General features: G+C 49.4%; 1 protein-coding gene across 1 annotated transcript in view; it reads right to left on the reverse strand.

Annotated features, from left to right (window-relative positions):
• Positions 1-24,034, reverse strand: part of LOC131210186 (fez family zinc finger protein 1) — a 44,265-nt gene extending 20,231 nt beyond the window's left edge. Inside the window, exons 1-7 of the mRNA XM_058203394.1 lie at positions 23,579-24,034; positions 14,580-14,750; positions 5,535-5,991; positions 5,346-5,462; positions 5,142-5,284; positions 4,968-5,064; positions 3,913-4,094 (exon numbers count right to left, since the gene is read on the reverse strand). Coding sequence (XP_058059377.1) covers positions 3,913-4,094; positions 4,968-5,064; positions 5,142-5,284; positions 5,346-5,462; positions 5,535-5,991; positions 14,580-14,750; positions 23,579-23,948 — 1,537 coding nt within the window. The 5' untranslated portion in view covers positions 23,949-24,034. The remainder of the gene's footprint in view (positions 1-3,912; positions 4,095-4,967; positions 5,065-5,141; positions 5,285-5,345; positions 5,463-5,534; positions 5,992-14,579; positions 14,751-23,578) is intronic.
• Between the last annotated feature and the right edge of the window lie 778 nt (positions 24,035-24,812).

The following is a 24,812-nucleotide window of genomic DNA, read 5'->3' on the forward strand; positions in this document are numbered from 1 at the left end:
AGTGCCGGGAGAAATTTCCCGAACCCGCTCCGTATCCTTTCGGAAAATCGGAGGAAAACCACAACCAAAACCTACCAGGAAAGGCAGGAAATGGTGGCCGGAAAACGGGTTCGGGTAAGTTGAAGAAAACCGACTGAATAACTGATGAGCGGCTGTCTTCAGGCCGTAACAAGATGGTGGCTTCGAGTTTGAGGTTTTCTGGGAGGGAAAATTACGCTCCGAAATCACGCCAACCCGGGCCATGCGTGGATGTGTGTGCTTCGAGAAGATGGAAGACGGCCTGACATACGGTTCGTACGGTGATGTGGTTCCTTCAGGTGGCATGACACATTTATTTTCCGGTTGCCGAGTAACAACTGATGTACCAACTGATAAATGTGGCATCACGAAGGATGTTTGGGTGAAAAGTACGTCACCATTTATTTTATTAATACACTCACAGTAAAATCCAGTCCCATTGCTTGATGAGTGTTTAATTTGCACATACATTCGCTGTTACATTCGCTTCCCATTTGACTGTTGTTGAGCCCAACAAAGGCGAAATAAAATATTTAAGTGACCAAACGGCGCTAAAGTATGGAGAATCGATTTCGATCGCGGACGAATCACAATATGGCCAGTTTGGCCTTCCCGGCAACGTTCACTAATCGGAGTCAACGGCATGAAAAGACCTTTTGCCGTTGCCGCCTCACCAACAACATCGGACACGCAATACCCAAAGGGGCTGGCCAACCCAATCCCCCAAAAAACGAAAGCCCCGGCCGGGTACGGAACATACGCTAAAAATCCGTCGAACAGGTCATGGTCCCAGAGGCCCATTAACACATTCCACACACGGCGCAAGGGGCTACGGAACGCCCGGGTCCCCGGGCTCCTTGGAGATTTTTCCGTCGTTCCAAATTACGTCCGACGGCGCACTGGCGACCCTTCGCCGCAGTGCGTGGCCCAGATTGTGCCAGATGATAACCATTTGTCAGCCGGTAATTTTGTTTAATCTACTTATTTTATTACCGAAAACGACCCATCCTAGCGGCACCGGCGCCCGACCCGAGACCTGCAGGAAATGTCTTTCTTTTCGGTCGGATTCGGCAACACAATTCGCAGCAGGCACGCCGAGGCCTCGCCGTTTGTTGAGTGCTCCGATAGGGGGAAGAACTCAATAGCTTATAATTATTATTTTCCATTGATGAACTCACCGAAACCCGGGGGCTCAAGAGCCACTCGGACAGCGAGCTGGTTATTAGGTGAAACCGAGAACGTGCACTTTACTACGTGGCGCAAGATTAACCCGGCAGCGATCGTGAAGTCAACTGCCGAACATCTGACCCGAGGCAACATATGGGCCACAATGGTTTCCACGGCAGACGTCTAATGCCTGACCCGAGCGCTGCGACACGTGGCATACGGGAGGCGAAACAAAAAAGGGACCTCCGGCGAACCGATTATCGGGTGCATCGCGCCCATCGCTTCGGACGGTAAATATTTGAAAGTAATCCAACGTAACGTCACCTTGGTTGCCTAAATATTGATAAAAGTGTCGCAGCAGGAGGCAGGAGGACATGACGATGGCAACGAAAAAACAGGACTCGGCCATAGCACGTAAATATGCAAAACACATATTGACAAACCCCAAATCAATGACCTCGGGCGCTGGGAAAGGACGTAGCACGTAGCAAACACATGTCTACCTTGTTCTTTTCTCTATTCCTCCACCGGATTGACCGTACCTTATCCTTAAGGCAACCGGCCCTAGAGGCGGAACTGTAGCCCGAGGAGTACGAAAAACAGGAGCCACAGACAGAGCCATTTACATTTGTCGGTTGTGTCCGGCGCTATGAGAATTTGAACACTCTTCGTGTCTTTGAAGATGGGTTTTTTGTTTTCTTTTCGGCTCAACGTTGCTACAACGGCTCCGGTTGAGTTCAGGATAAGGTTAGCTTTTTTTAAAAGATCCTTTCAGGTTCGTTCGAGAGTTTCACTATTACTTCATATTAGAGTGACTTATTAGAAAATATACATCACACCTTTTACATGAAATTAAATTAAAAAGTGCAACAAAACTCTCTCGTTACTGGGCGATTTTAAAATAGTCCTGGCTGGCCTTTGGTACGTCCCAAAAATAGAATAAAATCCGACATGGGGTTGGAAAAACTAGAAAATAAGAATAAAGACGGTGGAAGGTGGATTTTTTTGTTCATTCCGTCTATTCCAAAAAGGGGGAAGCTCAGGAATGTGGTCTCCATTTCAATTATGAGTTTCTTGCTACCATCCACAATGTTCGCTTCCAAGCAATCATTATCCCGCGTTTATTGTTTTAATATACACTCCAAACGGCACGGCAGTGGTTTGTGCAAAGATTTTAAAATAAAAACTTTTTCAATGCACCAATGTCCGTGGAAAGCAGTCCCCTGGGGTGGTTGCTGCGGATTGAATATTTAACCGCACATAAAAACTTCATTAAAAAGAGATGATCGCCCAGCACTCAAGAAGTTGAAATTGTGTCCATGGATTGGTGAAAGGCAACGTTTCGCTCAGCTTTTAGCCGTGGCTTTTGCTTTAATGAATCCACTTGGAGATTTGAGTTTGACCAAAAACGAAGGACCAGGCTACTGTTTCCGTCAGCCTCGGGGTAGTTCTAGTTCTCTGCTATAAATCTTGCCACGCTCGGCTTACTTATCAACCCGCCACCGCTACCGTGACATGTGCTGTGCAACAACAACTCGGTGCCCCCGAAATGGTTGCTAAAATATTTACAACCAAACGAGAGAAAATTACACAAACTTGCCGCAAGCAAACAGTGGCGTCGGGAGCAACATCCACACATCACGCCAACTCGTGTGTTGTCGGTCGGGCGACGGGCAGAAATTAAAGCAAAATTATGGACATCTGTGATTAAACAAACAGAGCGGCCGCAATTGCCGGTTACCGTGCGTGAAGGTGCACTTCCTGCCCTTTGGACCTTTGGTGGCCTGTGAAAACATTGCGCCCCTCGCGAAGGATGTTTTGGGATTTTCGGAACGCACCAACCAAGGGCTGACACATTTACGGGAGGCCACTTGCAGTCCCGGAAGAAGTGGCCGAAACATGCAAAAGGACATAAAACGTTCCCGGCGCTGGCGGAACAGGTTGCTTCCCAACGCCGTGGCCGGGTATCATCAGCGCATCCCTCGGCGTACAGCTGTAATCCAATTATCATTACGGTTATGATACGGGCAGGTTGTGGCACGGGCTGGCAACACGCGGCCTGACGCACTTGGCTCCGAAACCACCCAGCGGATGTCAACAGGCCTTTGCGCCGTAAAGTAGCATACAGGCGCCAGGACTCGGGCTGGTTGCTCGCACCGGCCCATAAAAGTTATGACACGTGACCTACAATGGGCGGGTAATTTACTTGTTATGATTTGCTCACTGCCTACCACCACCCATTACTGGCCACGTTTTCTCTCCGCTCTCTCGGCCAGAAAGCATTCCCAAGCCTCCCAAGCAGGACTAACCGCCAGGAGCTGGGCTGCACGCACGCCTTCATGTCACCGCACGAACATGCACGTGTCGCGCGCACTGAGAAGCCTCTAGTGTCTCGGGTTCCGGTTGGCCGAACGCAAAACGGGACCAGAGCAAGGAGTCTGGAGGCCACCCGATCGAGGCCCTACGATAATTGGAAGATTGAAAAGCATAATAATTTTTGATTTATTCCACCCGACCAAATCAGAGGCGCGATGCACTGGGAGTTTCTGGCCATTCGGGCCGAATGAAGCCGTCTTTGAAGCTTGATTGCATTAGCGCAGAGTTATGATTGAGTTTTTATCCCGCGAGGCGCGAGCATCAATTATCGTTCCACGGTGGCCACGGAGGGCACTGATTGTGGAACGTCTCTATTGGTTTAATCGGATTGATCCATCATGTCGTACTTACCCGTGTGGATGTAGGTGTGCTTCTTCATGTCGCTCTTCTGGTGGAACCGCTTCCCGCAGAATCCGCACGGATAGGGCCGGGTGTCGCTGTGGATCAGAAGGTGCGTCGAGAGGGTACTGGAACGCTTGAAGGCTTTGCCGCACTGTTTGCACTCAAACACTTTCTCCACATTGTGCATCGTCCTGTGGGGCAGAAAACAATAACGCAGAGAAAGGATTTTAAATGACATTTCTAACGTTGGATATTGTCCAAATTTGTCAACCTTCTGTATATTGACCATTGATTTTATTTGTAGTACAACAATTTGAAAATATTTTTCGAATACATAAACTTATATTGGAGAGAATGAAACCTTTAAATAAAAATAGTTGAAGTTGGTTCAACTAAAACGTAGCTAACGGTTTCCAAAAATTCCCAATCATTCAACTCAGGCACAATTTCTGTGTATTAAAATTATACAAAAAATACTATTTCCATGGATTATTTTAGTTTTAAGAAAATTAATTTGTTCAGAAATGTGTATACCTAATTATTATTAATAGTTGATTCAATGGGAGCTTATACTACTGTGGTTAAAAAGGCCGGCTTTGTGGAGAGACTCAATTCCTCCGTTATGTTATGGTCCTCTTTATGTTTTTGCCTCACATTTACGTGATTATTTCGTGATAATTTCGATACAAACTCGACGCATATCGTTCTGAACTTTTTGCTATTCGCTAAACTCAAGTGGCAGCTTCGCGGACACAAAAACCGAAGCGAAAAATATATTGGAGGCTATTCCTGAAGAGCTATTCTTGGCTACAGTAATAAAAACTAATGAATCATTAACAATTTTAAACTTTTGTGGTTCTGAAATTGAAGAAACTGCAGCAGCTACGAAGAACTAGAGTCTCTATGGAATCCTTACAACTTCGCCACCTTTAGATTTCACTCTGATTAACGCAAACTTTGTGCTACTTATTGTTAATAGTATATTTTATATAATCTATTATCTAATAGTCGGTAGTCTACAATTGATAAATAACTCAATAGATATCTGTCAATCCATCACTCACCGATGCTGATTGAGGCTCACTTCGTGTCCGAACGACTTGTTGCACAGTTCGCAGGCGTACGGCCGCTTCCCGTTGTGCGTCCTTCGAGGGTGAGCTTCTGTGTTTGTGGAAGTAATGAGAAGGTAATTTTAATTCACCCAATGACGCACCACAATCGAGGTCGCGGCCGCCTACCTGGTCGCATCAGCAGGTGGTGCGGGTGATGCGGATGGCTAAAGTCCAGATGAGCCGGTCCGGTGCCCGCACTAGCGACGGCCGCGTTTTGCGTCATAAAGTGACGCAACCGCAGGATATCCTCCGGTGTCGACGGGTGATAGCTGCGCGGAGAAAGCATTTTTAATACGAATGACGCAAAGCGATTACATGACCGTTACGTACTTGGCCAACGCAGGGTTCAGCTGATGTCCTTGCTGCTGGAGCATCGCAAACAGGGGAAACGGATGAAACAGTGGCCTGTTGAGAAGGCTTTGCTCGTAAAACTGGCTGTAGGAGGGCCTGCGGTGGGAGCAATAGGAGCAATCATTTGGCGTCCCTGGAATGGTCAGTACGAAGAGCCCCGTAACTCACCTGACCGCATCGAACGAACCGTTCGAGAGGGGAGATTTTGATTTTGGCTCATCTTCGCGCTTCAGCAGCGCCGACACCGAAAAGGCTTCCGAGTTTTTCGGAACGTGCGGAATTTCCGTCGTCGTCGGCGAGGGCAGGATTCGAGGCGGTGGCGGTGAGTCCACCTCCAGCTCGATGGACGAAGACCGGGAGCGGATGGAGCGATCGCGGGACCGGGATCTACTTCGCGATCGCGACCGACTGCTCAAGGCGCTCGAGTCGTATCCGTTGGAAAGCGTGGACAGCTTGGGGCCACCGACGATAGCGTGCTGGTGGAGAGCCGAGTGCTGCTGCAGATGCTGGTGGTGGTGGTGGTGCGGATGATGCGGATGTGGCGGATGGTGATGGTAGACATTGTTGTTGTCCTCGTCTTCCGATTCGTTCTTGACCAACCGGCTGACTCCGAACTTGATGTCATCTGGAACGAGCCGAGCCGAGCCATCATCAAATCTCAATTCATTGCTTCGCCCTTAAACATTAATCACAATCGTACGCGAACCCCGAAGCAGCCGAACGATGAACTGCAACAGCCCCCTACAAGTTCAGCACTCGAGTCCCACAGGATAATGCGGATTTTCACGGTACATAATCACTCGCCCTTTCATCGCGCCCCAGTTACAGGGGACCGGAGCCCAGAACCGCCCACGGAACGAATCGTAAAATAGGTCCAACAACTGCAACGGCAACTGCCTCCGCAAAACAAACGACAGCTTTTGTCGCCTCGCTCCTCGGGGTTTGTTCGCAATTTCGTTCGCTTCCGTCACGGTTGTTGCCACGTTGCCCGAGAAAAGGATTCGCCCCGAACGAACCGCAACGAACCGGGGCCCGGGGGTTGCTGCGCTATTTACGAAAACAGATGTTCCGTTTACACCCAGAAGAGGGGCCACACGAACGTCATCGTCCGGGATTTAGGTTGGTTGTGAACAGGTCTTCGAGTGTATTGTTTAACTTTCGACAATTTACTTTAGATTTTTAAATCGTGAGAAACGGAGGAGACGCAAAACTGTCACTGTCACTCTCATGAGCTGAGCAATGTCAATATGCTAGAAGTCAATCTAGTTACCATAGGCTAACTCCAAGCATAAGATGCAGAAGTGAGCTGAGCTTCGCCATTCGTGCGTTTTAATAACAGATGAAATCAATGAATAGTGCAAAAGTGCAAAAGTATTTAATGAAAATCTGGAACTATGAAGCATCTTTCAACTCGGATTGAACAAAAATTCAGCAGGAGACTTCACAAACGGTAATAATAAATAAATCCAATATCGGAATATCGGCTTCTTTTGAAGAGAGCAAATGAATAGGATAATGTTAGATGTGGCTAGCTTGGATTAATTCGTTTCAGTTATGGGAAATCTCAAGTTGTATAGAAATCTGGCAGATTTTACAAAAATACTGAGCCCTTCAAACAGCTTTCTTTTGTGCCTATGTTTAGATTCAAGGATAAAGTGGTAGTTCAATTTGAAATTTACTCTTAATAAAATTTTTATTCTTAATAATATTTTCTTGTTAAAAAACATGCTTAAAAACCAATCGACAGGCTAATTTCTCCATAAGGTTACGATATTATTATTAGTTTGAACGGAATGATTGAAAAGCATAAATAATTTCCCCGTTTTTAATTGATAAAAGAATTCAAATCACATTTTCTGCCGAGTTGGATGTGGAAAATCTTTCCAAAAAAAATGAACTGGGAAAACAATTAACAGGTGCAGTGCCTCGACAAACAACAATTAACGGCAACATTCTCCACGCATCGTCTGCATTCGCCCCGATCGGTAATCCTTCACACTTGGCACCCCCTGCCCGTCAGCCTAAACATTGCTCGTCCTGCCGCACGACACGCAAACTCGCACACACGCACACCAAACATGACCTAAGCCCTGGACACACTAACAGTGATTGTTATTCTACATTTCCTTCCTCGTCCAACCAAAAAGCAGAGGCAGAAGAAAAAGGACCGGCTTTCCTAGCTGACCCGGGGTTGGAAAAAAGAAAAAAAGTCATACACTGTCACGGGACCGACAGTCAAATGGCAAGTGCACGGGACGCACGGAAAACCACCGGCTGGCGTGCCGTATCATCCGTCGTGCCGTGGCCGGAAAAACGGGAAACAAATGAGCATGATAATCCGCCGGCATTAACCCCACAAAGCAAACGGCTCACCGGCTGAGGCACCGGAACTCTGCGGCCTGCGTGTCTCCGCTTGTGTATGTGTGTGTTAGTGATTTTCCCGGTTTCCCCTCGGTCCGGAGTCTATGCCTAACCTTCATCACCACATTGATTGCCTCCGGTTTATTGCCTTCAATCGTTTCCCGGTCCTTCGCTGTGGTCCCTCTTTACGATCTGGCCTCCGGCCGCCGGGGTGGTGTGCTAAGCCCATCACCGTCATCATCATCAGCAGGATCAGCAGGAGCAGCAGCAGTGCCGCAGGCCTACCAAATTTGTCCCTCAGGGGTGTGATTCGGACCGATCCGACAAGCATCCCTACGCGCAGTGCTTGGCTCCTGGGCCTCCGGGGGTATCGACGGACGACTTACGTCCCTTTACGGCACGGGTGGGTTTGAGGCTCGATTCAGTTGATGATGTGCTATAATTTCCCACTTTCCACCCCCTATCCGGCCGGGAAACCGCACCGCCCCCCCAGGAGGATGCTGCCGACGGGCCCGCAAAAAGGGGAAGGAACAGTGAGTGCTTTTTCCTTTTTCCACCGTCAGCGAAACGGCAGCGCACCGAGGGGCCGGTGCCGGTGGGAAAGCGCGCGCGGAACCGTACACAATCTGCAACGGCGTGTACTGAACGGTTTGAATGTAACAATAACAATAAATAAATAATGACAATCATCGAGGGGGCGGTTTATTTTGATTATTTACAGTTTTTCAATTTGAGCTGCTCGCCGCGTGAGTCTTGAGGGTGCAATTCGGTCTTTTCGACCACAACGCCCGATGGATGGATGTGGAGCAAAGTCAGGGAACAGTGGAACAAGGAACACTGGGTCACCGAAATGGAACAAGGATAGAATGCTGGACTTAAAAGACTCAATAATGAGTTTGATTAGTTAGCATTTTTTTCTCCCTTCAATTAAGTTGTACTTCAACTTGAGCTTAAAACACTTTCTTCAGTAACAATTAGACAACCCGGGAGTTCCCCATTACAGCCAGGATTCCTTTCGCACACACTCTAACTCTTCACTTCTTGCCGATTGATGAAGATCTACCTTTTGGAACTTATTGTACATGACGATTGGAACGTTAACACATTTTTATGAGCCAATAGAGCACCTTTCGCGTGTAACCAATATAGGTCCGTCGATGGTCGATCCGTGGAGAGATACGCCGCCGGCTGATACTGCACACACAGCATAGTGGCCTCGTGGCTCACCGAAGGTAGTTCACTCACTAAAGCCACAATCAACGGCCAGCAACTACCGCACTCGATAATCTGGCGAATGGCCTCAGCCACGGTGACATGGCATCGTGAACACGACTCTATTGGAGTCGCTTCGCTGATACGCCGCACCGAACCAGTCAATATCGGGGCCTGTAATGATTTACAGCGCGGGGCCGTACGGCGGCTGCTAAGTGCTAAGTCGTTGAAGTATTTCTCGGTTTTATGGCACCAGATTCGGTGACCATACTTCAGCCGTCTACAGCCGATATAGACCCGCACATATTGGGGCCTGCGAATTGGCCGGGCCCCGGGCCGGGTCCCGGCAGGCAGTAAAACTTCAAATCCCGCTATCATAACCGCCAGCGAAGGAGCAGCAACCCTCTCCACCCCTGGAAGCCTATCGCGGGGGCTTTCCGTTAAACCCCGTATTCGTCTGTGATCGATTGTTCATTATCGTGAACGAGGCGCTTTCCGTGGGGAAGGATCGATCCACACGGGGTGGTAGCCAGAGATAAAGCTTCTTCGAAGCAGCGACCACTTCAGAGGGCCCCACCTTCAGAAGCGCAGCCCAAAAGGCCCATTGGCCCCGGCCTCGTTGCGATCGGGTGGCGATTGTTTGAAGCGAAATCAAGTTCAGATTTACGTTTTGCAAATCTCAACCCAACTCGCCACCCCGATATCATCGAGCTGGGGTGGGGCGGGTGGAGCCCTTTTTTGAGTGCCAGCTGACGTGCTAGGACACCGGCCACCGTGCCGAGCTGACTACCGAGCCGAGCTGCGGGGCCCAACAACGCGCCGAATCACCGTTTCATTAATACAATTAATCTTCTTATCGGTTTAATAGGTGTCGAGTGCGGATGTTAAGGGGGTCACCAACACATGCCACACAGGCCGTAATGGAGCCTCTCGGTGTCGGGTGGGAAAATCCCATCGATGTAATATATTTGGGTGCGACTATTTTTACTCAAGAGGCCGACCGGTGTCGATAATAATCGTTGCAAATTGGCACCACTTGCCCAAGAGACTTATCAATCGAAAGAATCTGTTTCTTCGTTCGATTATCAAGCAGATTCCAATGCAATCATTTATATTTTATAATATGTAATAGTAACTAACAATATGCAAAATTTGTAGTTTATTTTTCAGTAAATTGTTTCACCTTTAATTTTATTGTGAACCTAGGCCATTCAACGGTCATTCATTCGCAGTCGATGGGGAAAATACAAGGTCTTGGTTGTTCAATAAAATAACAGGTTACAACACTCACTTACAAGTTTACAATGAATTGGCGACCAGGTGAGAATAACTGGCGACGCAGGAAATAATACTTTATGGTGACTATAAAGTCACAGATCCTTCAGACCTACAAAAATATTTAAAAAAAAAAGATCCTTCAGACCTTTTACGAATAGTTTAATAACAAACAAGTGAGATGCTTCTCTCAAACAGGAAGATTTAAAGAAAACTTAAAGGCTTTGTAGCTTCCGTGTAAAATTGTTCACGAAATCGCCAATCAGCCAACATCCGGTCTGTCCAATTTGATCCAATATAAGCTGCGTGTTCAAATCCAATAGGCGATAAGACACACCACCACCACCACAGACCAGTTGGGCAACGAACTCTTCCCCCCGACACACACGCAGACCACACGGAGTTGGGCCGGCTGGAGCTGGACCCCATCTTCGCGACCGACCGGGAATCAATTTAGTTTGCAATATTGATGAATCTAAATAAGATCGAATTAAGCCCAATTAGCATAGATTTGTCGTCGTCGATGATTGCAGTTCCGTTGCCGTCCGTCACGAGCATAATAAAGCGCGGTTCAGGCAAATGACTTGATTTGCCCGCTCGCCTGCCGGCGGTTCACTAACCTCGGCTCCGCATAAATCATCGTCCGATCACAGCTCATTGGAACCGTTCTTTGCGTGCCAACAGCGAGCAAAAAATCACTTCACAGGTCGTGCTTTTTAATCAGGAAGTCCATGTTCAGTCCGTGCTCATCCGGTTCATGTCCGGTACCGGAACCGGTAAGTTCCGGTGTACGGCACCACTATGTTGCCATCGTGTCCTGTTCCAAAACCCCGGACGCAGGGCGCATTCTAGTGGCGCACCCCTTCGTTTCACGCCCGGCGGGTGGTGTTCGACCCCTCATTAGGGTAAACGGCAACCCCTTTCTGGCCCGGCAACCTGGCTGGGCCTGAAGTGAGACACCCCCGGCTAACTTTGGGCAATATTTATTCACGTATCGTGATCTATTGCACGCATATTGATATTAGGTTGCTGGTCACAGCAGGAAGTGCCTGGTTTTCTGGTTCGCTGAGTTCTAACCATAGGCACTGTGCGCCGTCGGCATTGGCCATTCCCAAGGGTCCCGTCAATCGGACCGTGGCCAGCCCGGAACGAGCCCGAATCATCGCGCGAAAGATTGCGTGTCGGGAATGTTGTCTGATTTTCCGATCCGATCTGGATCTGGAGAATGCTAACCAAAGGAGGGAGGGCACGCAACTGGGACGTTCACTATTTCTCACCCACTAAAACAAGGACAGGTCTCCCGGAAGCGGGCCCCGGATCCTAATGGTGTCGAATGGAATTTAATTAAGACCGGTGAACCGGTTGTGCGCTCCTTTTTGCGGCGCGACCCGTACGCGATGACAAATCAGTTTGAGTCCTTCTGAATCGCGCGGCCTGTCCTCTTGCGCAATCCTTGCACTCGTCAACATTCCGCTTGGCCGCGCTCGGCATCATTTGTATCAGTTTCAAACACATTTGTCGAACCCTCGGGGTGGTATCTGATCGATCCCCGGATCTCTGAACATGCGGTTCGATGCTGCTGCTACTGCTGGGAGCTATCCAATTCTACACTCAAACCTTTTTCCAACCCTCGCGGGCGCCTAATGGACGATGATTAATTTATGACCAGCATGTTTGACGAATATATCAGGGATGATAAAAAATAACCGAAGCTAAACTCCTGACTTTTCCACCATTTATACTGGTACAATAAGTTTTCATCGGTGCGAGATTCCTTTCCCAAGCGACCAGTCCTTTCCAGTTTGTAGTAAAACACCCAAAAAAAGGCAAATTAAATTGTCATGCTGCTATCAGCAGCTTTACGATGCTGTCGCACCATCGATGGCTTATCGGGCGTTAAAATCAGAAAAAGGTTCCTTGCCAAGTGTTTTGTCTAAACGTAATTGCTAAACCGTCAACTTCTGTTGATTAAAGCGTAAATCGATGTAAACGGAAGGTAAGGTAATCACGAACTATTGCGCCTTTCTGTGGTTGCTCTGGCACCGGACCAAACCAGCAAATCAATGAACCGGGCCACTTGTTTACGGCCGATAAAAATCCTGCACTCTGCGCAAACACCATTATTTTTTAATATAAACAACCCGTGCACCGCAGGGTTGCAATAAAATCGGTTGAAATGTTTCGAAACAACTATCGACGACCAGCTCTACGCATTACGAGACTTCTGTAACGACAATCTTGGCGGCCACCCTTGCCCACCACACACATACACACCTGGTGTAGATATCATAAATCGGGAACTAATTTTGCTTTAATTTGAACGACACATGCGCACACCATTGCGCAAACATCCTCTCAATCGACAGAAATGCGTGAAAGCGTCATAAAGATGCACCAACACCAGGGAACCAACTCTTTCGCCCTGTCTCTCTCTCTCTCTCTTTCGCTGCCATCATTTTCTAGCCATCGCCTCGCGCAGTTGTTGATGGTACTAAATGGTGCTATAAATTCTCTAAATATTGATAGTACGATAACTGATGGGGCCAGTTGGAACACAGATTCTGGCCGCCGACAGCAGCAGCCTAGCCCGCGGGACCAAGGCCCGGTGGCCCAAGTGGCAACCGGCAAACGAAACGCGGCAAGGGAGAGAGAGAGTGAGGCGGGCAAAAGTGCTGTTCCCGGCTCGATAAGCAATGATTTATTGTACTAGGACTTAGTTGGAAGGCACATACTTTATAGCACAATTTGATAATTCATTAGCCAACGATCGAGCGAGAGAACGACTTGTTCAAACAATCGATACGTGGCCGCGCGGCGATCGAGATATTTGAATGTCCGCCGAGCGCCTTACCGGCGCGATTTATCGCGGCCACAGTCGAACGGACACCGGACCCTTCGCGACGGTTCCGCCGGTCAACCCGCGGTTGAAGTGCTTGTTTTCCACTTCTGCTGCTGGCTGGCTGGGTCGGGATTTGTGGGACCCGCGATAAGCAACAAATCTGTTTCCCTGCCCGGTTGCAATCTCGATGCAACCCGTGCTTAGTCAGCCACCGGTTCGGTAAACAGTAACGAAAGTAAAAGTGGGCTACCATTTTTGTGTGCTGCAAACTCAGAGGATTGACTCGTGATCTACATGCACCAGAAGGCTGTCCAATACACAAAACGACAGCTCTAGTCGTGGGACCCAACAAAAGTTTGTCTGAGCGAAATTACGGCAAAACATAAAACACCGAACCGGAGCCCCCAACGGCAGCTGTTGGCTGCGCGCATTCCGGGTGGCTTTGGCTGTTCCTCAACAGACGGTCGTTAAAATCGGACGACGGCAATGTCGATGATGCCCACCAGACTGGTTTCTCCGGTAGTTCCTGGACCACCTGGACGTGTCTAGAGACCACCGCAGACGAAGGCCGACGAAGCGGCCACCTATAGGTTTCGAACGTTTTTTCTCGCACGCTTCTGAGAACAGTTCCAGCCAAAGCTCCATTAAGTATAGGCTTTACAGAGCGACTCAAGAAATGCAGATCGACGAAAAAAAATCCAAGCTTCGGATTCCGGACCCGCAGCATGTATTGCATTTTAAGGGTTCACTTTTTTTCTGTCTCGAAGACTCCAAGTCTGTCTTATCTTTCATGCACACGGTTGGCAACAATGTATCGCAGATGGGACACAAAAAAATCATCAAAACGCACATCACACTTTTATCGGGACCGTTATTATCACGGAAATGCACAATCCGACAGAAGCCACCACCGGAGCTTTGTGGATCGACGGATTTCCACTAATATTGTAGATTGCCGCAATCGACGGCTTTATTGACACGAGGCTTCACACAACTTCATATTGACATGCTCCGGTTCGATCGTCCAGCACGGGCACGGATGCCGGATGGCTGGCTGGCCCGGCGTTTTATTGGCCCTGAACCACCTCTTCCGGCGGCCAGCGTTTCCGATAAGGCCGATTGGTGGTGTGTTCCCCGAAAAAAAAGGGTTCCCAGCTTCGTGTGCCATATGGTGCGACGGATGGCGGATCCGCAAGGATCCGGTCGCACAAACGCGTGGCCAGACCCACCAATATCGTAGCCCCACCCCACCCCGTAGGCTTTATCAGCCCCATCATCCCCACACTGTTGGTCCAGAAAGTCAGAGTCGGGAAGTGATAGCGTTTTCGGAGTATGGTAAAAACGCAAAAGCGATGTGTGACCCAATATGCTCACCCCGAGCGCGCTAATCCCCGAAAACAGTGGCCCATTAGTAGCTGGCCCGTAACACACCGCGGATTCGGTTTTCGTGGAAATGGGCATTGTACTTAGGAAAAACAAATACGACCGAAGCTGGTCGATTAGTGCAGTTTTATCGGTTCGCTTACCTCGTTGGGCCACCTTCAGCGGTGGCTCAGGCACGTCGTTGAAGCCACTGGAACCGTTTGGAAGCCGGGGAACGGCCGCCGCGACCGGATGCAGCAGCCGGCGGTAGTGATTGACCAGCAGATCGTTGTTGAAGAGCAGGGGTGAGAAGCCGTTCTGAGGAGGCCCGGTAGCTGTGGAGCGAAAGCGGATCTGCATTTTACTAATGATTTACAATATTGCTTTGAAATCAAAGTTACAGAAAATATTAGCGATCGGGGTTCTCTTAGTACCTCCAATAAACGGGCTCACAAAACCGACACCGAGGTCCCTTTTTTGTATCCAAAGCCAACGCAAATCAGTTGACTTCTCGGCTCGGCGAAGTATCCTCTACAAGCTCACCACAATCCAAATATGTCTGTTTTTCAACGACGCAAAGTTCTCATACTATGTTATGAATTTCAGTTAAATTTTGCTTCCTTTCCCGTTTAACCAATGCTTAGGAACAATTCTTAGACAAATCAACAGAATTTTGTTTACTTTTACTCCAAATTAGCTTAATAATTATTCTCCTTAGAACCGACTTTCAAAAATGCCAGAAAAACACGTTGAATTCAGTGAAACAGGGAAAATGTGTTTGAGGCTTCAATGCACGCCACAAATGACCGAAAAAATCAGATTCTTGCTCGTAGTTTTTTTTTATGTGATTTTATATTTGTGTGTATTTTATTGATTAATTTATATTCTAACCACGTGAGATGAGCATTCCAAGTGTCTGCGGAACTTTTACTGCGACAGGTATGCTGCATGATGATTTTTAGTATGTTTCGTTCGTTTATCATTTTGTTTCATTTTCATTTTACCCTATATCATTGAATGATGTTTGATTGATATTTAAATCGCTCAGTTAAGTCAAGTAAACCTTTGCTCTGCAACCAAACAGGATCAAAAACAGACACAGACTCAATCCATCCATCGTAAATATGAATGAGGGTTTATATGAATTATACGCATTCATTCGCTGGCCATAACCAACCCATGTAGGCACCCATGTAGAATGTAGAAAATTAAAAGCCAAACAATAATAATTCCATTCCACCGCCACCATCAAGAGCCAGAACATCAAAATCTGGCGATTCCGGTTGGATGTCTCGCAAATGGCCACGACGCCTGAAGCAGCGTTCGAAAATGAAGTCCAAAGTGACACAGATCCAAAAAAAATAGCAAGAAGTCGCTGGAATCAGTTAACAAACCACGCCGGCCGGGACTCGACGATCCAAGAGCCAGACAAAATCCGCTCAACCCAGCGGAATGGCGGAAAGTTTTAGGCAACCACCGTGCACGTCTGAGGAACAGAGCAGAGAGAGAGAGAGAAGCGAGCGGTCCATTGCTTTTACTTAATTGAAAATTATTTTGCTCCGTACTTTTAACCGTATTAAAGTCAGGGCCGCCGGTCTCCTCCTTGAGTGCACTCTCGCGCTGGCATCCCGGTCGTCCCAGAACTTCCATTTTCCCACTTCAAACGGGACTTCCGTTGGCGCGGCACCCGGGTGCCCCGCGATTCAATGATGGCGGCCGCCGTGGCCGTGTGTCCTCCCGAAGGCGCATGCTTAATGTCTCTCTCGTTAATCGTTTCATCCCTTTCATCGGTGGTTGCACCAAAGATGCCGCCGGCCGACAGCATCACGGCTGCAGATCGAATCGAATGCACTCGCTTTTGTGACGTCGGCCGCGAAACCTTTGGCCGGACGAGAATTTGATTTCTGACGGCTCCCGGATACAGTGACCACGTCCGCCCACGGTTGCGAGCAAATCTTTCACAATTAACTTGCAGCTAAACCACCGCCTTCACATACACCGAGCACGCACGTAAATTGAACTCAACTTCTCAAGTGATTGCGGCGCGGCAGATAGCTGATGAAATCTCTTGGCGCTGCCTACGAAAGGTCTCAACGCAACTGGCTGCCCTGTGAGACAGTGAACGCTCCGCGTCAAGGTTACGGCGAGATCATCACGCAGCACGTAATCAGAATTCTGGATAATTCTATTAGCACTAACTGACGCAGCGGCCCCGTGATAGCGATGTGCCAGCTGGCCGGCGAACTAGAAGCGATTAAAACGCCTCCCGGTCTGCCGGGCCGTTGTCGCAATCTGTGAAGTGATTTGTGCTGCTGTTTCCGCCACTAAAAAGCGATAGAGCGATAGTGTCCCAACTAGTCCGTAGTTAGAACTTTCGGTTCGGTTCGTGTCACAATCACAGCCACGGTGTGGATCGGTGCCATCGATTAGAATGAACTGCTAATGAAATGATGCTCAACTCGCAGCAAATCCCAACGGTGTATGAATAATCCACACGTGTGCCGGAAGCTACCCAGGACCTCGCGCCAAATTCCTCATTTATATTCCATCTGCATACTCCGGCTCATGGCAGAGCATCCTGTTGGACCATTTCTTTTTCCTGTCCGGGATTTTTTCCGGGAGACCGAACCCGAAAGTAAACCCGGGCCCGGGCCAAATGGTCTCAAAACTCCACCAGTAGCTGGCACGCTGGTGCTGCTTAATTCATTTAGTCATTAATTAACTGCTATCCACTTTTAATACGGTGTACGGTCGCGGCGTACTTCCTTCCCGGTAATGTACCACTCGCGGGTTTCTGGTCCGGGCACAGCAAAGCACGGCGTATCGATGCTCGCGAACCGTTCGGGTTGATCCTGCGAAAAATTCTGGCCCCCCATTATGTGCCGACAGCGATACCAAATCGTTTTGAGGTTACCTCACATAGCACGCAGCGAGCTCGACTCCCGGCGGCTCTGCTCCCGGCGGGAGTATTTAATGTCCGAGCGGGACGCCAGACTGCTCCCCTATCCACCGCGCCTGACCGGGAACTTTGAATCAAGGATAATTTAATTACCGGAAATGTATGTGACTGTATCCAGCGAATGTGCGCCATTACTGTTCCCGTTTTATCCCGTCTGACAGGAGGATTCGCGCCTCAGGTGCACCACCCAAGCACTCCCGGGAGGCCATTTGCAGGCCCCGTGAGTCTCGGCCACTTTTTACATAATTCATGCCCTAGAACGCCGGATTATGATTTAGTTCGCTGTAGCGAACATTGTTTGGAAATTTACGCAACACGTTACACGTTCGGATCCCCTGGACAGCGACGACCACTGGGGGACCGCTTGGAGCACACTCACATCGGAATGATAGATGGGGATGGCAAGCCGTTGAAAGATTGGTCGGAAAAAGACATTAACGCCAAATGGCCAACGCCAAGCCCGGTGACCGGAAGATCCGACCAACAGAACCCGCAGCAACCTAAAACCATCCGTCGCCCGTTCTCGGCATGTGCCCAGCATCCTGTGGCTCTCGGATCGGAATGCCTGGCGCTAAAAAAAAAGGCAGCGTAAATAAAATAATTCACCACAAGGCAGTGCTACAAGAATCTGCATCCGGTATGCGAAAATGTGGTTCAGCTGAAGCTTATGGTTTAATGCCCTGGTCTGGTGACAAAATCGGCCCAGGCGAGCAGCGGAGAGTGAACCACAATCACTGATGATGACTGCCTGATGACGCCGACTCGAAACGCTGTTCAATCGACGGCCAAACGCCATCAGCACTGCGATGCAACACATGTTTTTCCCGGTGGCATTATTTGTTCGGGGATTTATCATCGAAACACTCGGTGGCGCACTCGGCGAAGAGTATTGAAATATGGTCCCCAGACGGTTCGGTTCGGTGCTCCACTTTTTGAACGCAACATGAAGCTGCTGGGTGCCTATGAAAGCATTATGCTGCTGAAGTTTGTAAACAATTGCACATTTTTTGCTTCAATCCGACAATTCTGACTTCTTGACTCCCAACCTAAACAGCTCAATTAACGGTCCACAGCAGCCTTACTCCTTTAGCGCCTTCGGACACAGCGTTTTAAAGCACAGCAGCCACACCATTCCGAGCATCGTCTCGGGGTGCGGTCGTTCCAAAAAATTATCCACATAATTGATGCGATACATTTGTTCCGTTGGCTCATTTGAAATATGTGTGTCATAAGATTTACTGTTCCGTCCGCGGCTGGCTGGCACCGGACCGGGGGCCAAACCGATCAACCGCCAAACCGCTTAAGACAATGAAGCGGAGAGCACCAACGGCAACGGGACGACGAACGCCACTGAACGCCTATAAATAAACTTATCTAATCGTAGTTTTTCATGTCGTTTTCGCATTACCATTAAGCGAGAACCGCTGCTCAAGAGACTGGTTCTGCTCCATAAGCGGCCCCAGGCCTAAACAAGACGTGACCGAAATGTGCATAAAACGCGCTGGCTGTTGGTACATTTGGCTCGCTGGCCCCCGGCGAGCCGGATGATCCACATGTGGTCGCAATCCAGAGCACCACGTCGGGCACACATTTCGGTTTTTTTTTCGGTTTGGGTTTGACTTCGGGCACCCCGATTCTATGACAACATATTCCACGGGATTTTTTTTATGAGCTCCCTCAAGAAGTCAGTCAAGTTCACGGTGTGGTTTCATTCTTGAAAACGCCACCGACTCGACCCGATAATCTGTTCATTCAGAAAACCGCACCAACGGCGGGATGCGTAAAAGATGTCCGCGTGGCCACGCCGAACCGCTTTTCCCGCGGCGCGCTCTGGTGTGGAAAATCTCGCGCTCGGCTTTGCTTTCGGTCGATTTTTCACGCACCAACAACACACATATGCCCTAACGACCGCGCACATTCCCAGTTTGCTGTCGGGTGCCTTCAAACGGACTGACTTGACTGACTAGCTGGCTGACTGGCTGGCCGCGGTAATGAGCGTCGTAATGGGTGACACTTTGTTTACACATTTTCTCTCGAGGCTGCGCTCTAGCCGTGCCGTGATTTATGGAATTTCGTTTAATGAGCAATTAATTATGATGGGCTTATAATGCCCCCGCGATTCACCGTCGGTTCCCACGCCCACCCATGATCATGATGGACGACCGAGGCCCGTTGTTGCGCAACTTGCGGGCCCGGAATGCTAGTCCGTTTTGGTGGAAAACGCGGGCTTTCGAACGCGGAAAATAATTACCGAGTAGCAAATTAAAATGGAAATTGGCCCATGAATAGCAAACAGGAACGGGGCGGATTATGACTAGTGGCGTTAGTGTTGCGTCCCGATCAGCAAACCCGATCCTGGGGCAACAGGTTCATAAATAATAATTAAGCATTCGGTGGCCGCATCAGAATGCATGGGCATTTAAATTTTAATTATCGGTTGTTTGACAACCGGCATCTGGCCATCTGTTGCGTGCGCTCCATCGGACAATCGAGACACCCCCCCCCCCCCCCGGGTGGGGGGGGGGGGTGTGCGACCAAGCGTCCCATGGCGACAGCAGCCATGACTGGGCGTCCGTCGAAGAACTTCACCGTTATCTTGGCAAACCATTAGCCCAGGACGAGGCCCTGGCCTCCTGGCACTTTGGCTCCTGCCGAGAGGCCGAGTGGTGTGCCAACGCGTGTTGACGTGTTTGTGTTCCCACCTCGGCCCACAACCGCAACCACCGGCCGCTGGTCTCTGGTCCTTCATCTCTAATCTTATCCTCACGCTCACGAGCCATTGATTGAGTCCTCGGGTCTGGTCGGTCGGTGGATCACCCCCCAGACGGCAGGCCGACCGATTTGCTGACCACGCCGACCGACGCCTGGACACTCCACGGTGGGATGGGTGTGTGTCGCATGTGTCATGCAAGTCCGTGCCGTAACTGGATCGCTGGTCTCCGGGCCCGGCCGACACCCATCAATTATTGGCCTGTTTAGGGTTTTGCAGTAACAGCTTTTAATTTATTCCTCCCAAGACGCCCGCCGGTCTCCGTGACCGGACCCGCAGGGGATGTGTTTAACGTCAAAGTAAACAACTCTTGATTCGATCACGGCCGAGGCGATCCGAGGCGGCACCGGGCCACTAATGCATGAGACCTCTTGTTAGAGCGAATTAGTGCCCCCAGGCCCAAGGCGGTATCGCAGCCAAACCAGAGCCAATTGTGGGGGGCTCGAGCTCGGGGCAGAACTAAAGCACTCTGCCAAGTGAGCGTGAAATTTTTGCAAAACCCCTTTTTCAGATCCCCATTTGCTGCAGTTTCTTTCCCCGTTTCGGTGGCTCACTGGCAGCGGGTCTCGATATCGCCAACAGCATGTTATGCTCTGCCGTTACGCCCTGACTTGATGCTCGGGCGATGTGTTAGCGTATCGCTTAGCAAGCAAACATACTGTTGTAATAAACTTGTCGGATGGTGTCGAAAAGCGAAACGAAGGCAAAAACTTACTGCGGTTCCTTGAGGACCCGGTAGGAGAGTTTCTATTGCTTCGTGCCACTCAACGCCCAGAGTGTCCCACAGGTTATTGCTTCCTCTTTGGCTGGCGGTACGCATGTTAACCGGGCAATGTTGGCGATTGGCTCGGGAGATTTTACGATTAAAAATAAACATTTGCCACCAAACGGGGCGAACCTCGGCGAGCGAACGATTCCGAAGGCGCCAGCGTCGCCGGAAGCTGTGCACTCTTCGAAGTGAGGCCCACTGTTAATGACAGCCACTTCTCAGTCATTTGAGCCCTGAGAAAGACTATTTTTATGCGTTAAATACGTACTCTCGATCGGGGCAAGCGCACCAACCAGTGCCTTATTTTAACGGATCTGATTCGGTGAAGCCTTTTTCAACTGCGGCTGGCTTACAGAAGAGCTGGTGCCGCCAGCCGAATCATATTTGCATTTAAATACGAAACGTTAACACGTATCGTATCTTCAATCGGCGCCCACTTTCGCCCAAAAGAACACAACTTGGTCCCGCTGATGGGCGGTCTGTTTGTATTTACTTTTCATTCCGAACTCGATGCATAAGCTTCGGCGAAGGGCGAAGAAAACCGTTCGCGTTAACCACGCTGTAAATATTAATTACCTTTCTTACAGCGGTGGGCCGATAAAAAAATATATTTTATTCGGGTGGGGTTTTTGGTCCAGGACATCGAAGCACCGAGCAGCACGGGCAAAGCGAGACAGGACGAGACAGCATGGTAGCGGAAAAAACGGAACCGGAATGGAAATTTAATTTATCAAAAACAATATTTCATCATCACATGCCAACGTGCGTTGTTGCGCCAAAATTAGGCAGCGCGAGTGAGCTGGTGGGTCCTGTGGGCTTTCCGGCTGGAACCCGGAGAAAAACTCGCACAACTCGCGCAAGTGCGAATCCGATCCCATCCATCTTTATTCCTCGGATGGCGACGAGGGCGGCCGCCAAACAAAAAACTCGGAACATAAAATCATCACACAGTCAAAATGCAGCTGCTGGCGCGCAGGTGGTGAGTGAGTCCCATCCGGCCAACCAACGACGGCAACCACACACCCGGAATGGATTTTTCCATCAGCTCAATCCCCCCCCGGGGGTGGACAGAGCCATGGGGCGCAAAAAATTAACAAACAATCCCCGAAAATTCGCCCAACTCACCCGTCGTGTCGGGCCAAATCGTGGTTACGACGAGACGCCAAAAAAAAGGCTGGACACTCGGACACAGCGGATGGACACGGGTATGTCACACGGGACACTCGCAATTCGCAACATTTAAGCTGCATCGCCGCGCGCGAACCACGATGCGTCCCATCACGGAAAATCGCGTTCGTCGCGTTTTTGTTTTTGATTATTTTTCAATCGGCACAAACACCGGGTCTGTCGGGCCGGAACTGCACCGGAACTGTCGCCGGCAGTGCCGGGTGACAGTGATGCTAGGCGACGTCCGAAAACGCGGCTCCCGAAAAAAGGCTCACTGCGTAATTATTTTTTCGTCATTTTTAATTAACTCTAGCATCGGGTCAGCAGCAGCACCGGGGTCCCCCTTCGGAACGGCCTGGCCAGCCGGTGGCAGCGACGAACAGAAGGGGCCACACAAAAAATCCTCCTCCGGATTACAGTTGAAAAATTTATGGATTAAGGCTTTTTTCGGCTTTCAGCTCCGGCAACGGGCTGTTGTTCGGGGCTGCGAATGGAAAAAAGTGGTCCCCCGGCGTGGGGGAAGATGGAGGGGTCGGCGGGGTCCGGCGGAAGACTTTTGCGCAATTTGTCCCAGCAGCGACGCTTCCACGGGGTGTCTCGGTGAATATGAATTATGGTCACGTTGACAGAGCCGATGTGCGAGCCGAACGGAGAGCTCCGACGACGCTTTTCCACTTCCGACTTCCCGCACGGAGTGCCATTTCGATAAATTGCTTTTCGAAAATGCTGTCGTAACATGGTGCTGGAAAAGAAGCTCATAATTTGAGGGCTCCACACCGGTTGACATTCGGCTACTTTCGGTTTGTTCGCGAATTTGATCAATCAAAACGAAACATTATTTAGACCTTCACTGTACCGTATATAAATTTGTATGTAAAAGATTTAAAGTCGATTGCGAGGCCCCAGCCTAAGCTAACAATACGCCGAATTCGTGGATCTGTGAATCTAAATCTGTTCCATCCAGATAAAGACATCAACGTCCGTCGAATAAAATGTAATGTGGCATTCTGAAACCGCACCACCCGAGGACGGGTTCCAAACACAGATAGCATCTGATAATAATTGATTGCAATGGCCGTTCAATGCGCCGGCGCATAATCGACAGCCATGATTGCTGTTTGCGGTAAGACAACTTAACTAGTGTTGGCCACCATCCATTGCCAACATTGTTGCGTGGCTCTTTAATAATAAAGTTTCGTTTAGCATGTAAATGTAATTTGGCGACACACGAATGGCACATTTATTTAATTTAAAACCCTCAATTTGTTTTCTAGTAAATGAACAAAAATGTCAAACTTTTTCCTCGAATTTTTACATTAGTTTGTTGTTTTAAGATTAACAATCGCAAATCGTTTTAAACTCGCTTTAGTAACATTAATTCGTTAATTAAGCTATGTTACGAACTGATTTAGGAAAGCATCCTGCACCTTAAATATCAACATGTTAAAAGGGGTTCCGTCTTCGTTATCTATGCTCAGTTCCCTGCACACACACTTACCGTCGGCTTTTCCTCTCGGCGTCACCACCTTGAAAGCACTTGTCATCGACGCACCGTGGCCGGTTCCGTTGGAAGCCGGGTTGCTGGCCGGCGATAGGAGCAGGTTGGGGCTCGCGGGTCCCGAGAGGATGGCCCGGTTGCCGGCACTGGCCGCGTTTTCGTCGTTCATTCCCACCGACGGCGTCGCCGGACCGACGGAGCCTTCCTTACTGTTCAGCAAAATCATACTGTTGTTGTTACTGTTGTTGCCTGTCGCACTCACATTCAGCTTAATGTTCACCATCGTGACACTAAAATCCAGGGGCAACTGTGGGGTCACGAGTGGCACACTTGTTTGGTGCGTCGCGGGCACTTCACTTACTTCCATCATTTGGAGGCAGTTTGCGAATTTCTCCTACTTCAACCGAACAATCCTGGCCACGCTCGATTTCATGGAGCAAGAAACCGACACCCTTCCTTCGCTGCAAGCGGAACGTTCCGTTCAGAATCGGTCCAAATCTCACTATCAACCGATGCACCATAAACGTTTAACTAGAGTTGAATTCATCTCTCAGTTCTGCTATCGTCAAAAACTGTTCGTAACTAACAACACTGAACGGGTTCGGTCGCACTCTCTCGCAGATGGATCGCCGTGTCCTCGGGGCGAAGTTCAACGTGTGACTGCTCGAACTGCTTTCCATCCGTCAGGGATCGAGCTTCCGTTTCCGCCACACGTGGGAGCACTGTGTCTCTTTGTTGCTCCCGGTATGTCCTTCTCACTTGCTCGAACCTGCGGATCTCTCTCCAAATTATTCGAACCACGCGGAGAGCACTCCTCCAGCTGGCTTTTTATCACTGCTGTTTATTGTTGTGGCCGAAGCGTGCTGTGAAATCTTCGACAATTGCATACCATGCTCTCGTCCGACTCGTCACGCCGTTTTCCACACGTTTTCCACCCGTGCCGAGCTGTCGGGAACGCGTGTCCTCATCGCACGAAGCGCTGCCAAACACTGGATCGAGCTGATAAGCGCGCCTTCGAAGCATGAAGCAACAGATTTTCTCATTTTCTCTCTCAACAACAACAACAGGCGCTAGGCCACGCCCCCAGCGGCCCCCATTTTATTTCTCTCCAGGAGGTGGAGTCTGTCTGTCTGTATGTGTGTCTGTCTGTCTATTGGCCGAATGCGCAAAACCAACACATACGCAGACGGTCTTCTCTTGAACAAATCTTCACAGGGTGGTTCGGTGGTTCGGA

Source organism: Anopheles bellator, chromosome 2 (assembly GCF_943735745.2).
Source record: "Anopheles bellator chromosome 2, idAnoBellAS_SP24_06.2, whole genome shotgun sequence".
Lineage (NCBI taxonomy): Eukaryota > Metazoa > Arthropoda > Insecta > Diptera > Culicidae > Anopheles > Anopheles bellator.